The sequence below is a fragment of the Adiantum capillus-veneris genome, unplaced genomic scaffold (assembly GCF_014529385.1).
Source record: "Adiantum capillus-veneris isolate H3 unplaced genomic scaffold, ASM1452938v2 Hic_scaffold_276, whole genome shotgun sequence".
Classification (NCBI taxonomy): Eukaryota; Viridiplantae; Streptophyta; class Polypodiopsida; order Polypodiales; family Pteridaceae; genus Adiantum; species Adiantum capillus-veneris.
The window spans coordinates 312,873-327,703 of record NW_028221404.1 but is presented as its reverse complement, the minus strand read 5'-3'; the positions used below and the strand labels follow the sequence as shown (position 1 = coordinate 327,703).

The following is a 14,831-nucleotide window of genomic DNA, read 5'->3' as shown; positions in this document are numbered from 1 at the left end:
TGGATTCATGTAATTTTTGCTGCCTCTGACCCTTAAAGCGTGCAAGCTGAAGGTAATTTCAATCTTGCAGTTATTTAGAAACTGCATGTTTAAAAGTTGCAGGACAAAAATCCCCTCATGCGAGAGGGAAGACCCCTTAATAGAGTCATTTGTCCTCAAATTGGATGGACTCCACCATTGCAATCCTTGTCATCACCCTAAAAAAATGGCACCTTAGTCAGCTTCTTGATGCCAAAATCATCACATGTGGCAATCTAATGTGGCCCATGCAAGCTGGAATATATCCAATCTGTTGGTATCCCTCCTTCCACCTCAATTTTGACACGCTCAACCTCAATAGACTCCAATGGAAACCCTAACAAACCTTGAATAAAATGCTCTCTTGCCCTCGTAACCTATATTGTTGACATCATCATCATGCAATCACAAGCCTATTGCAAATGCCACCCCCTTTCATGAAAATGTGACCCCATGGATTCCATCCACTCATTTCATTTGCAAGGTTACCCTCCAACCCCATTCACTTGCGGCTCTTTCTACACCTCTCCTGATTGGATACCTTGAAGCCACCCAAATCTACTCCTATTGTTCATGACAATATTGTTGCTCGTGATGGTGCTTGTAATGATGACCTGTAACCTACTCGAGATAAATATAATGTGCAACAAAAGATGATTACTCAAGATTAGTGCTCACTGCGTACTCAAGGTTCCTTTCACTTCATGAGAGAGGTGTGCAATAGCCTCAAGAGAGAACACATAGATACTATGAATGGTTCTATGAGTGATAGAGAGAGAAAGAAGACTAGCACCAAATAGGTCCCAAACCCCCCTCCAAGGGCCCTCTCTTATTGCTAGAGAGGAATTCTCTTTGAACTGCACAAATTCTCATACAATGGATCTAAAAGTTGAGATAGTGATGGGATCTTGTTGTCAATACTTGGATCCACAAGACTAAGGATTGAAAACCAAAAAATGCTATGTTGTTTGACCTGAATATGCAACTTTGACAAGGCTATGGACTAATCTGCTATGGCCAATGTCAAGGATGCTGATGACGGTGAAGAAGATGGGCTGAAATCTAAAAATGCTAGCTGATCCACAAAACTAGGACCAAATAAAAAAACATTAGCTTGGTCCTCTTCTGTGGCAGCGATCTCTGCAAGCATTAGGGTGTTGATACAAAAACACTGGTGTTGGTTGTGGGAAACGTTAGAGAGCTGAAGTAGTTGATGCAAAAATGGAAGGGTGCTTGATCAACTCGCACTACCTTCCCCTAGCGTTTTCCCACCAAGGATCCATTAGCCCTAGCAGTTTTGACCAAAATGCTAGATCAGCCGAACAGATTTACAGATTTTAGCCCATTGCTTGTAAACCTTGCACATCAGCCCCTAGCGTTTTCAATTTCCAATCCTTCCCTCATCGCATCGACTCGTATCTATGATTTCTAGCCATCTTTGTTGCGAGTTTGGTACTTTGGAAACCCATCCAGCCTCTCTTTGTCCATTCCATCGCTAGCATTGAGTGCTCTCATTGCTATCCATCATCGGCATCATCGAGATTTGCAATTTCAACCTGATTTACGTGATAGTTCTACTATGTTTTGCATGCCAAATTTGTAGTCAGCTTTCAACCCTTCATTCCTCTACATCATGAGCACAACTCGGCCTTAGATCTACCCCTTACTGGATATATGAAATCCCACATTGAGAAGGATCCAAAGGTGCATCAAATCAGCCTCAGAGGTGCCAAAGTTAAACATCACATCGGAAGCGGTGGGGGGGGGGGGGGGGGGGGGGCTTGAGGGTTGGTTGGGACCCCATCGTGTGTCAGTCTCTCTCTCTCTCTCTCTCTCTCTCTCTCTCTCTCTCTCTCTCTCTCTCTCTCTCTCTCTCTCTCTCTCTCTCTCTCTCTCCACATCTCTACCGCTCTCTCTCATTTGCTCTTTTCAAGGAAATGTAAAAAGAATCATCATTCGCTAAAAGGAATCACTAACACAAGGAAAGAAAATAGAAGATTGTGGAAGTGTAAAACCTAGATCTTCACAATTTCAAGATTTGTTGCACCTGAGATGCATAGTATTGACAAAATACTAAGGTGAATACAAATGCGGGAGAGGGCTAGGGCGGGAGTGGTTGATAAGACCAGGGCAAGGGCAAGAAACTTTTTTGAGATAAAATTTGTTGAGATAATCTTCTTGGGTTCTTGGTTCTTCTCGAATTCTTAATTCTTTTCTTGAGTTTGCAAAGTTAACATTGTAGCACATCAAGATCTCTGATACCAAGTCCAGTGTAGCGGACCTAATATAATAAGAGAAGTTTCACTGTATACAGGACATGTTACACACATAGCATCGTAATATGTACGTAGAATATAGGATTTTTGCGTGTGCTATATAAAGGGCTAAACGGTAGTAGGGGGTTTAAGGATTTTAACTCAGATTTAGTACTTTGAACAAGCACTTTCGTACTTTACTTTATTGGAGAGAAACTGAACTGAACACAATGAAAGAGAGGTGGGGAGAGAGAGAGAGAGAGAGAGAGAGAGAGAGAGAGAGAGAGAGAGAGAGAGAGAGAGAGAGAGAGAGAGAGAGAGAGAGAGAGAGAGAGAGAGAGAGAGAGAGAGAGAGAGAGTTGGAACTAGGGTTGCAGAGAGACACACACAGTTTGGAGAAGACAAAGGAAGCTCAAGGCACACAATAGAGAGTGTGTTACTTAGTGTGCAATAGAAAGATTGATAGCCCTAGAGTGATGGGCATATGTACAATGCTCGGGGAAAAAAACCTCCTAAAGAGGGAAAAAATGCCGCGACGGTCCTAGTGTGTTCACACACATCACTACCATATGTATATGGTAACAAATCCCCCCTGGAGTGATGCGGTGAACGAGAGTTGGCACATGAGTAAAGGGAAGTGCCATGCCCTGAGGACATGATCAATCCACAAAGGGGAGTAAGCCCAAAGCTTTGCGGAAAGCTTCAAGCTTCTCACGAGATAATGCCTTTGTGAAAAGATCTGCAAGGTTGTCCTATCTTGACACATAAGCCAAGCTGATCTCTCCTGCTGAGAGCCTCTCCCTGACATAGTGGTAATGCAGCTCAAGGTGCTTTGTGCGAGCATGAAAAACTAGGTTCCTCGCAATTGTCAATGCGCTATGACTGTCGGTGTAGATAGTGTTGGCAGTGTCCTATCCAACACCCAAATCATCCATAAGGCATCTGAGCCATACACACTCAACCGTAGCTGTGAAGATTTCCCTGTAGTCAGCCTCACAACTCGAAGTGGCCATAATAGATTGCTTCTTGCTCAACCATGATATACATGAACTGCCAAGCATGAAACAAAAACCACTTGTGGACACTCGTCAAAACAACCAGCCCAATTTGAGCTTGAAAAAGCATGTAAGTCTGGCGGGAATGATCCCCCCTTGGGATAAAACAAGCCAAGATGTAAAGTGCCACTAAGGTAGTGGAAAATACTCTTGACAGCTTGCCAATGCTTAGACCCTGAGCTATGCATAAATCTGCTGACCTGTGAGACTGTAAACTGAATATCTGGCCTCGTGTTGCATACATAAATGAGGCAGCCAACATCAATTTGGTAAAGAGAGACATCAGCAGGATCGTCAGCATCATGTAGACTCAACTTCAAACCTATTTCCATGGGAGTGGCAATAGGTTTGCAATCCTCAAGTCCAAACTTACATAGCAATGTCTCTATGTAACTTTTCTGACACAAGGCAATACCACCATCACACTACTTAAACTGTATACCCAAGTAATGATGCAACAGCCCCAAATCTTTGATCTTGAAAGTAGCATTCAAATCACCCTTAATTAAATTCAGCAATATGTCTCTCATTTGGTCTAGTGATAAGAAAATCATCGACACAAAGAACCACAATGAGAAGTACATCACCCTCACGCTTTACATACAATGTGCTTTCTGTTGGACTGTTACGAAAGCCTCGTTTAACCAAATGAGTGTCAACTTTCTCATACCAAGCACGAGGAGATTGCTTCAACCCATACAAAGCCTTCTTATATCTGCACACTTTGTCCTCTTGTCCTTTTATGACAAAACCGCGAGGTTGCGTTACATAAACTTCCTCAAATATGTCACCATTCAAGAAAGTAGTAACAATGTCTGATTGATGTACATCCCAACCATAATGACTTTCCAATGCACATAGAAAACGCACAGTTGTCATACGACAACTGGGAGCAAAAGTCTCTTCATATTCTATGCCTTTTTGCTATGCATAACCCTTTGCAACAAGTCAAGCCTTATGGCGATTGATCTCACCATCCGACTTGTGTTTCAACTTGTAAACCCACTCCGTACCAATGGCCTTTTGCCAGGAGGCAAATCACATGAAGTCCATGTGTCATTTTCTATAAGTGCGTCATATTCTGATTGCATGGCAGCCATCCAATTTTTTGAATTTTGTGCTTCATCAAAAGATAGAGGCTCCTCAACATCATGTAAGCTAGACATAGCCAAAGCATAACAATTCGATGCATAAGTTGCATGGCGAGAGCCTATGCAAGTACGACTAGACAAAGGTGCATCCAATGTACTATCATGCAAAGTGTGCACCAGCCATTTTGGCATACCTCTAGCCTGCTCATTTTTAGCCCTTTCCTTATCAAGTACATCATGTACATCTGCATCAGTAATAGGCTGATTTGTAACGTTTTTAGAAACCCCCATAGGCTCTACATTTTCCTCATTGGAAATTCCATTCGTATTTCCACAACTGAAAAGAGGCAACAAAGTGTCATAGATGTCCTGTGAGCTTACTGTCTCTAGTACATGACAACAAGGGATGAACAGAATCTTCCACAAACACTACATCCTGTGAAACCAGAATACGCTTTGTTTACGAATGATATAACTTGTAACCTTTGCTTTCAGCACTATTACCAACAAAAAATACATTTGACAGCCTTATCATCTAATTTTCTGCGTTGTGTTTGTGGCACCAAAGCATATGCCAAACAGCCAAAAACACTCATGTGCTCAATAGAAGGCTTTCTATCATGCCATGATTCATATGGAGTAATAGACTACAAAGCTTTTGTAGGACACCTGTTAAGTACATAAGTGGCACACATGATGGCCTCAAGCCAAAAAGAATGCGGCAAAGCTTGACTTTTGACCGTACATTGTTTCATTTCTATCAGTGACCTATTTTTCCTCTCAGCAACACCATTTTGCTGAGGTGTATAAGGCACTGTACATTGGTGTTTTATCCCACGACTAGCCAGAAATGCATTAAATTCATGAGACATATACTCCCCCCCTCGATCGGAACGGAGGGTGCCCATAGTACATTTCGAGACATTTTCAGCCATAGCCAGAAATTGTTTGAAACAGATAAAAACTTCGGACTTCGCTTTAAGCTGAAATACCCATGCATGCCTAAAGTAATCATCAATGAAAGTCACAAAGTAAAGGTAATTTCCCAAGGACGGAGTTTGCATGGGCCCACAAACATCACTATGCACAAGCTGCAACCTGCATGTGGGCCGAAGTTGTGAGGTCCCCACCCCGTCGTATCAAACAACGGATCTGATGGTAAACCTGGTGGCCACTAGATCTATAGCGGAAGCAAACAAAATGGTTCAGGGTTCAACTAGCGAACGATCTCTCAGCACAAAATGAGTCGAGTTCGAGCCTACTAGCAAGGAGATCTAGCTCCACCTCGCAGGGGAAGCGTACTTAAACTATCTAGTGATCCTATGACCCACCTTCCAAGAGGAGAGAAGCCTCGAGTGCCTTTTTCCCCATGTTTCAGAGGCACGTACTCTTGAGAATTCCCCGCTCTAGGGGCAATGAGCGTTACTAATATCGAGTAAGCACTATGGGGATAGAGAGTTCCCGACCAATCGGGACCACCCGTCTCGTAGGCATTGGCAACCTGAGCCAAGCCCCCGCTTTCCACCCCCACACTCACACTTCCTCGTGTGACCTAATTACTACCACAAAGGTTGTTTAACATAAATATTCCTTGTTTAATTTGGAATCACATGGTTCGTTAAAACAACCCTTCAACCAGTATTGCAAACAACACCAAGACAGAATTCTAGTAAAAATTCTACTCAAACTTATTCATAAAAATTCCAATGTTCTGGAGGTACAACATCCCCCCTCCAGCGAGAGTTCACTCCTCCCGTTGTCGCCTAGCTGCCCATACAACTAGGTATGTCCACCGCATAGAAAGCACGTCATGGACACTCCCACCGCATAGAAAGCAAGACGTGGGTTCCCACCGCATAGAAAGCAAGTCGTGGGTATCCACCGCATAGAAAGCATGTCGTGGATTCAAGAGTCCTAATGAGGAACTCTGCCCCCTGTGATCAGTAGGGGGGTCAGGACTGATTCAACATTGGAAATAAAATGAACATGTCGAGCTAAATTTTCCCTAGCAAACATTCTTTCCTCTTGCAAACATCATACCCATCAGACATTACCTTCCTACTTTAGAACTTAATGTACAATGATTTCAATGCCGGGGTTTCCGTCAGATTTCTCCAACATGTTTGGGGATATGAGCATTCCTAACTAGCGTATGCAATGTTAATTTAAACAACTTGAATAAAAATATGATCTACCTCTTCCACTTCTTCATCGATGGCCCGTGAGATGGCCGGTATTTGCTGGTCCATGGGGGCCTTCCCCTTTCCGTTGACATTGCTCGTTCCTGCTTCGCGATCATGGGCACCACCGAAGCGCGTCCTCTTAACCGAGGCCATTTCTCACTACTTTAAATGATTAGCTTGGAGAAAGAGCTAAGGTTCACAAGCATCATAACAGTCCAATGGGTAGATTAGTGACATCAATTAATCCCTCCTATATGAGAGTCTAGATTTCTTTCATAAGCAATCATTAAGGATGGCACATAATCCTATGGAAACCGGCTCTAAGATAATTATTCGGCTTGCATGATCAAGAATAATTAAGATTTCATTATTAGGATTACCAGAGAATTGGATTAAGTATGATTAAACTATTTCCTAGCAATTAGATGATGCAGATTTACCCTATGCATATGTGTGAGGAAAAACCAATTCTTAGAGACTTAATGACGGATTAATTTCTCCTTAATTATGTCTTAATGCATAAGAGAAAAATGAATTCAATTAAGGTGCAATGTTAATGAGTGATTACAATAGTGATTCTCTTCAATCTGCACAAATACTAGCTTACCGATTAATTACTATGCTATCTAGAGAGAGAAGATTCTGATAATTATGCTCTAATCATTAATCGAGAGTGAAGAATGACTGATAATTCAGCTATGGGATAATGATTACATAATAAAGTACGAATAAGGAGAATTTAGAGAGTAGTCATAGAGATTTTCGACTAGGAATAGGCATAATAGACAAGGAATTTAGATGGTAGAGAAAAAGATTCACAGATGGCATTAATTAAAATGTTATTACCGTGATTAAGAGCTGGTAATCTTCTTGATTTTCTGATCTAATCGAGCTTCTTGAGATGAAAATTTGGCAGCACCTCCCTCCTAGCTTCCTCTTCAATAGGTGTGTGATTCGGCAGCACCTCCCCAATGTGTGTGGGTGTGTGTGTATGCACTGTGTGTATGTGTGATCATAAGTGTGTGTGTGTGTGTGTGTGTGTATGCAGGTCTTTAAATAGGCTCTTACAGACTGAAAATCGATCTGGGTTGCTAAATGCATCTGGGAGCTTCTCCAGTTAAGCATGGCAAGTCCAGTTCTCTGCCCACCAAGTGTCAGGTTGGCTTGGTTAACTGGTTCTGAGACTGAGTTGCAGGCTTGGCAGCTTTCCCAAGACTCCCACAAAGCAAGAGGGCGCCCCCTAGCTGCTAAAGCTGATCTCGAGTGGCCTGGGACCTGTTCCCACACAGTCCCGGGCCCCGGTACCTCCCGGACAATTTTGTGAAAAATTGGTTTTAGGCTAAAACGGGCCATACGAGTCGGATTTTGATGCCGTAAATTGCTATACTAAGCTCTAACTAAGACATACGGGTCTGAGTACCTGCCATATTTAGTAGCCCCCGAGGTCCAAAAATGCATTTTTTTCAAATTTGGGGTACGGGTGTAGTTTTTCGAGACGGTCAAGACTGGACGGTTCGGGTGACCAAAAACTTACTATTTTTGGAATTTTTTCACAAAAATTATTTTAATTCACATTTTGAAGCTTTATAACGTTCTAAATATCATGACACTGACAGAATCTGGAAACCTGCTAAAAATAGTAACTTATTCCATTGTATTCATTTCGTGGTACAAGGGTGCTCTTGTGATCGGGTCAGAGACCTTACAGAAGTGAACCATCCTTTGGAAACTTAGAACGCTGCATCTTACCCAAAATACAACCTTCATAAGCATGTTTGACAGGTGCTTCAAGAGACGGAAAAGAAGCAACCATATCCGATTTCTGCAAACGCAGCAAACTGACAAATTTCAGATGACCAAAACATGTATGCCAAAGTTTTGCATCTGAAATAGCCCTTGAATCTACAATAGCATTTGCAAAATTTTTTCCACACTTGTTATATAAAATGAGCTTATACAGCCCACAACACAAAAGGCGAGATGCAACAATTTCATCACCAAAACTGAGATCATGAACTGTACATCTGTCATCCACAAATTTGACTACAAGTCCAAGTCTAGCAAGTGCGGATACAGACAAGAGATTCTTTTTTATCCCAGGTACATAAAGTGCATCAACAAGTGTGAAGGAATTGCCATTTGCAACAGTAAGCACAATCTTTCCAACTCCCTGAACCGGATAAGAGGCATTGTTGGCACAAGTGACTGAATTCCCATGAGGGACAGACTCGAGAGAGGTAAACAATTCACGATGTGAGGTAATGTGCTTTGTAGCACCACTGTCGAAATACCACACATGTGAATCTGCCGCAACAACTGACAAGCATGCATCATGGACAGTAGGATTGTAAGTGCACTCTGCACTAAAAGCCCATGCTGCATCAACATTAGCATTACAGTCTCCTTTTACAGAAGCCTCAACAATGGATGCATTTGTAGTGGAACCAGTATTTGCAGTGGAACCACCCTCTTTCTTCTTAGCCTCTTTGGCCTTCAACTTAGGACACGACTTGATCAAGTGATCATTAACTTTACAATAATGGCAATGCATTTTCTTTTTGCCCTTATCACCAGAATTTTCAGATGAATTATTGCCAACAGAAGCATTAGGAATAGAGGTTTTGACACTTGTATCAGAACCATAAGAAGTGGCTGCATTGTTGTTACCACCCTTTTTTATAGAAGCAATAAAAGCATGTTCAACTGCACGTTGCCTAGTCCTGTTTTTTTGGAAAGTGACTCTTGCAACAGCAATGTGCATAATGCATCAAACTTGACAACTTCTGGATTTCCTTGGGTCATAAGTCTCTAAGTACTAGCAAAAGTCTGGTAAGGCATCAAGAACAGTCTGCACAAGGGAATTGTCTGAAATGACTTCACCTACAGAAATAAGTTGCTCATTGATATCCTTGACACTAGCAAGGAAAGTCTCCATATCATCTTCCTCATGCATAATCTTCGACTCCAACTCTTTACGCAGCAAAGCAATTTTAGCCTCATTGCGACTTGCATAAAGACTAGCCAAAATATCCCAAGCTTGTTTTGCAGATTTTGCTGAACAGATGTGAGGAACAATGGTGCGCTTCACAGACAACGCAATAAATGCATGAGCGTGCGCATCCTTTACATCCCAAAGAGCTTGTTCTATCATAGGCAAAACAACTCTAATAGCAGCAATCCTTACAGCAAGACCTGCAACATCCTCAACATCGCCTGCATCCTCAGAACCAAGATGTACATCAATGATCTGCACAATATTCCAGACGCCCTTTGACACAAGAACGTGTTGCATCATATAAGCCCACATAGGGTAATTGTCCCCATCCAACCTGTCCTCGGCAGCAAACATCTTGAACACATCTGTGTTGTTGTTGTCAGCCATGGTAAATGCTGCACCTGATGTGAAAACTACTTGAAAATAGGAGAAACTGAGTGGGACCAACACGTGCTATATAGCACAAACCGTAGAAGACTGTGAGGCACCTGTTATGCAGAAAATGGCACTGACAGAAATTCTGCAGAAAATGACAAAATAGCCTGTGTAGTACTGCTTCTTGTAGTGGAAACGGAGGCCGAAATGAGACCGAATAAAAAATCTGAGCAGACTAAGCTCTACAAGCCCGCCCGAAATTTTTGTCGACCTGCGAACGCTTGCCAAAGCTCACTGAAATCAGAGAAAGTGAGGCTTGTGCTGGAGCAGCTGGTGACTAAGCCCGGGAGGATGCAACCTGCTCTGATACCAATTGTTGAAATTGGGGTTGTAGAGAGACATACACAGCTTGGAGAAGATGAAGGAATCTCAAGGCACACAATAGAGAGTGTGTTACTTAGTGTGCAATAGAAAGATTGATAGCCCTAGAGTGATGGGCATATGTACAATGCTCGGGGGAAAAAACCTCCTAAAGAGGGAAAAAATGCCCCGGCGATCCTAGTGCGTTCACACACATCACTACCACATGTATATGGTAAGAGAGAGAGAGAGAGAGAGAGAGAGAGAGAGAGAGAGAGAGAGAGAGAGAGAGAGAGAGAGAGAGAGATTGAGATTTCATTATCTTCCTCGGAGGTCAAATATGATGTATGGGACCAAAAACCATACATGGCAGTGAAGTGCACGAGTGGGAGTGTGTGACTGTGTGTGCAACAATGGAGAAGAGAGGAGAAGAGGAGACTTGTGTTTGCAGGGGCTAGAATTGACTATCAACATGTGAGCACCATGTGAGCACCATGTGAGCCCCCTTATTCTATTATGTATATAATAGATAAGTATAGTGGATGGAAGCCTGACCTAACCGAGCACATGGGGCTTTATGCCAACAACCTCCCACGTAAAGGCCAATGTGGTCCTGAGAGGGAAAATAAAATCGTACAAAACCTATACAAGACCATCACAAGTATGACATGAGCCAACGCCCACTGGCTCACTAAATTTGTGTGCAACAAGCTCTAATTGTAGAGGAAGTAGAGAGCGATCAACCACATACTCCTCATCAAAGCTGCACACATCCCACAGGTATCTCACCATACGCCGAAAAGTGCCCCTTTGCTGAAGGCCAATGTCGGTCACTGCACAACGAACTGCTCCCACTGCAAATGCTCCATTGCAAATTCACCTATCACAAATGCAATCTTGGGCGCTCAAGATCAACATCTTGAATATGAGACTCCCAAATGCTGATGAAATCCTAGCAATATCTTCCAATCTGACCATCTTAGTCAAATCTGGCTCAGAAGTCCACTCCTGGTAATCATTACACCCAAACTTTGATCCCTGGAATCCATCCTCGTGTCCATTGCATGTCATTATGTGCACCAAGAGCATCTGACTATCCTCAACGATGTGAGGCAAGAGCAATGCCTAGCTCCAATTCACATACATCAATCTCTGGCCTAAGCATATCCATGAATGACTGAATCACAAGTGAATCCTTAGTGCTCAAGCCATCCATATCCCCCATCACATCCACAAATAACATGCCCTTCTGCGCAAATATCTACACAACTGGCTCAACATGTTCACAAACTAGAGCATCATGAAACCTATCCGCAAAGGAGACATGCCTCGTCTCTCTATATGGTTGCGTACTCACAAAAATTGTGTCGTCTTGCACGTGACATACTTGCATTGCAATCTGAAACTGTGCTCGTCCAACACTACTTGGCATCTGTTGTCTTGTAACTGACTCATAAAGATCAATCTCTACGTCAAACTTGGCACATGTATCCAATGCGAAGGTAATGTGCCGTCAAAAATTGACATAAGAAGTCCAGAAGTAAACATGGAAGTAAAGTCAACGTCTCCGTCATGCGTAGACGCATCATCCAAAGTGATAACATCTATCATGTGTTGTCTCTTGTGCTGTCTCATCCGCCAAAAACAACACCTATGTACATGCCCTATATGAACATAATGCCAATACACAACATTTCTATGTCTGCAAGATCGTCCTTTGACTATAGGCATCTCTCTAGACTTAATTGTGCCAAAAGCATTGCACAATCTTTTCCATAAATCTCTAGTTGTACATGCATCCAAACCAATGTGATTGAAAGACTCACCAAAGGTGTAACATGACCGTCGGGCGTGCAATCCCGTCGAAGTCCTCCCACTCATCATCAATCATAGACTCTGTCTGTAGTGGAAACACTTGGCCCAATTGAGTCAATGCATCATGCATACCTGCTTTCTAATGCTCAAAGTTTGAACCATCAAACTTCGTATGGAAAAGCATAAACCTTGACAATGATGTACATGCCAAATCCATGGCAATAACCTATGACAAGATCAAGCACAACTCCAATCTTATTATCCCCCTCTTTATCTCTTATAGTGATCTACAAGTTACATCAACGAGAGTTATCAGTGGCCGTCAAGGCAAGACAATATTCATTTCCATGCTCTACTTATGATGTATGTTGCAATAGCCTCTTCTTTAGCTCTTGTGATTCTGTTCTGACCACTAGTCAGCTACATTCCAAGGAGAGAGAAACCTTGAAATGGTTGACTACACTTCAGTTGTACGTGCTTTGCTATCTCTTACAAGAGAAAGGTGAATGAAGGGACTAAGGATAGAGAGGGCATCATAATGGAAGTTCCACAGACATGTGATAATATTATCATGGCCTAGTATTTCCCCTATAGCTGCATTAGTTCTTGTCCCACCATTCCAAAATAAAAGTTCAATAGAAGCTGCATAACACTAAAGTGTCCTCCTTTTCAACCAAAAGCGTGCTAATTCCAAGATGAGGATATATTATTTTCAATGTGTGCATTTAGACATGAGCACCATGCTGACAATATAGAGCATAGCAAAATTTCATGACGATTTTTGAATTTGGCTGTATGTGTGCATAAGTTTTAAAGGGATTGGGAAGGTCATACTAATGAAGCTAGCTTTGGGAAGTGCTCAGTTTTAGTACCTCATAAATGTGTCCTTAGCTCTCTTCGTGTGGCCCTTTTCTATTTTTTTCACGGAGATGGGTGTGAGGAAATTATCAAAATGTGTCACTGAAACATATCTATCATGCCTACTTTGAGAGTACTACCGGAATATATTCCAATTTTTCTATGCATGGGCAAAAGCATGCATTCATGGGAAGTGGGGCAAGGCCCTAGATTCAAATATGGGCAAGGCAACATCTCCGCCGACTTAGGTACTAAGGAACTTATGTGGACCAACCAATAAGGGTCTATCGTTCATATTACATACTAGTTTTGATGGCATGGCGTGGTGATAGCCACCTTCTTGTTCCGATCTGGCCATTAAGGGGTGGACAACCACTCGTAGTAGAACCAATCAGTTGTTCAAGGGGCGGTCTGAATATTTAACGGATGACTTTGGGGTTGGCCCTTATTTAGACGTGGTGACATTCTGGCACTAAAATGAGATGTTGGCAACAATAGTATATAGTTTATGGGGGGAAGCTGACGAAAGAAGGTGGGCGAGAGCTCAGAAATCGCGGCCTCTAGCTGGCTATGCTTCATATCCTGTATCAGATGACGACATCTGACGAAGAAATGGCGACACTTTGAGAGAGTGAGAGAGAGAGAGAGAGAGAGAGAGAGAGTATAAAGAAGGATGGCCAGCAACACTCACACCCACATATACCCCCGGCCCACACACTCGCTCTCTTGCTCACGCTTCTACACAGAGATATGGCAGCGCTGAAAGCTAGCGATAAGGAGGTGCATGGCCTTGCACTAGTGGCGATGTTGGCAGTAGCTCTGCTCCTGCTGCCCTCCTCCCCAGCTCTCGTGCAGGCCCAAGGTATACTCTTACTCTTACTCGTAGGCAGCGATTTGTCTTTTATGTAACTATGCAAGTCAATTTTAGCATAGTTGGATCACTTACATAACTATGGTTCTTGTGATCACATCCTTACTTATTTGCTATCACGTAATTGTCTGCATGGCCTATTTGGCCTCTAGTAAAGTGCTCACAAAATTTATTCATGCTCATCCATTAATTTTTGTGTGATTTGCCGCTTGTATTAACTTTTTTGTGATTTGCCCCTTGTATTCAGAGGAGTGCCACCCTAACTCCCCTCAACTCCCCGTTTGTGTGAATGCCACCTGCGATGCCACATGTGAGGCAACCCTCGAGCTTCATGGTGATTGCCACACCACCACTTTTTGTTGCTGCCATGATGTTCATGCATGAGAGCTCCTATGGTGCCTACCTTGTGGCCTTCAAATAAGTCTCGATGGCATTGGTTTCTAAAGTCTCGTTCAAAAATAATGTAAATAAGCTGGCACTAAGAAAATTCATGTAACAAAAATGAATGCCAAGCTCTTTTGGCTCCTTCTATAAATTTTTATATTTCGTTCATTTGATGAAGCTTACCAAGAGTACTTTTTGCAAAGGAAGGGGATATTGGGATGTTCGTGCCTAGGATGTTTTCCAATCTTTGATTTTTGCTTGTGTTCTACATCAATCTCACTTGCCAATGTTACTTGGTCGATTGCCACATTTAATTATCTAAAAATATGTAGCGGCCTTAACTTCTTTTGTTGACCATGCTGTTTATGGCCATGCAAAACCCAGAGGGATTAACAGTATTTAGGAGCGATCCAAGATGGTTAGCTTCGCACATTCAACTTTTTGATAGCCCACCTGTAACTTGGGCTTCTTGCTCTTTTTTGACAGTCACAATGTTCTAAAAGACAAGTGCCAATGTCAATTTGTTGGATGGAACTCCCTCTAATGGAAATGTGTTGGGAATAACACACAA

General features: G+C 42.5%; 1 protein-coding gene across 1 annotated transcript; it reads left to right on the top strand.

Annotated features, from left to right (window-relative positions):
- Positions 1–13,682: 13,682 nt before the first annotated feature.
- On the top strand, positions 13,683–14,428 carry LOC147417331 (uncharacterized). The gene is made up of 2 exons (XM_086507712.1): positions 13,683–13,867; positions 14,124–14,428. The coding sequence occupies exons 1-2, from the start codon at positions 13,756–13,758 to the stop codon at positions 14,258–14,260; spliced, it is 249 nt and encodes an 82-aa protein (XP_086363838.1). The 5' UTR covers positions 13,683–13,755; the 3' UTR covers positions 14,261–14,428.
- Positions 14,429–14,831: the final 403 nt, after the last annotated feature.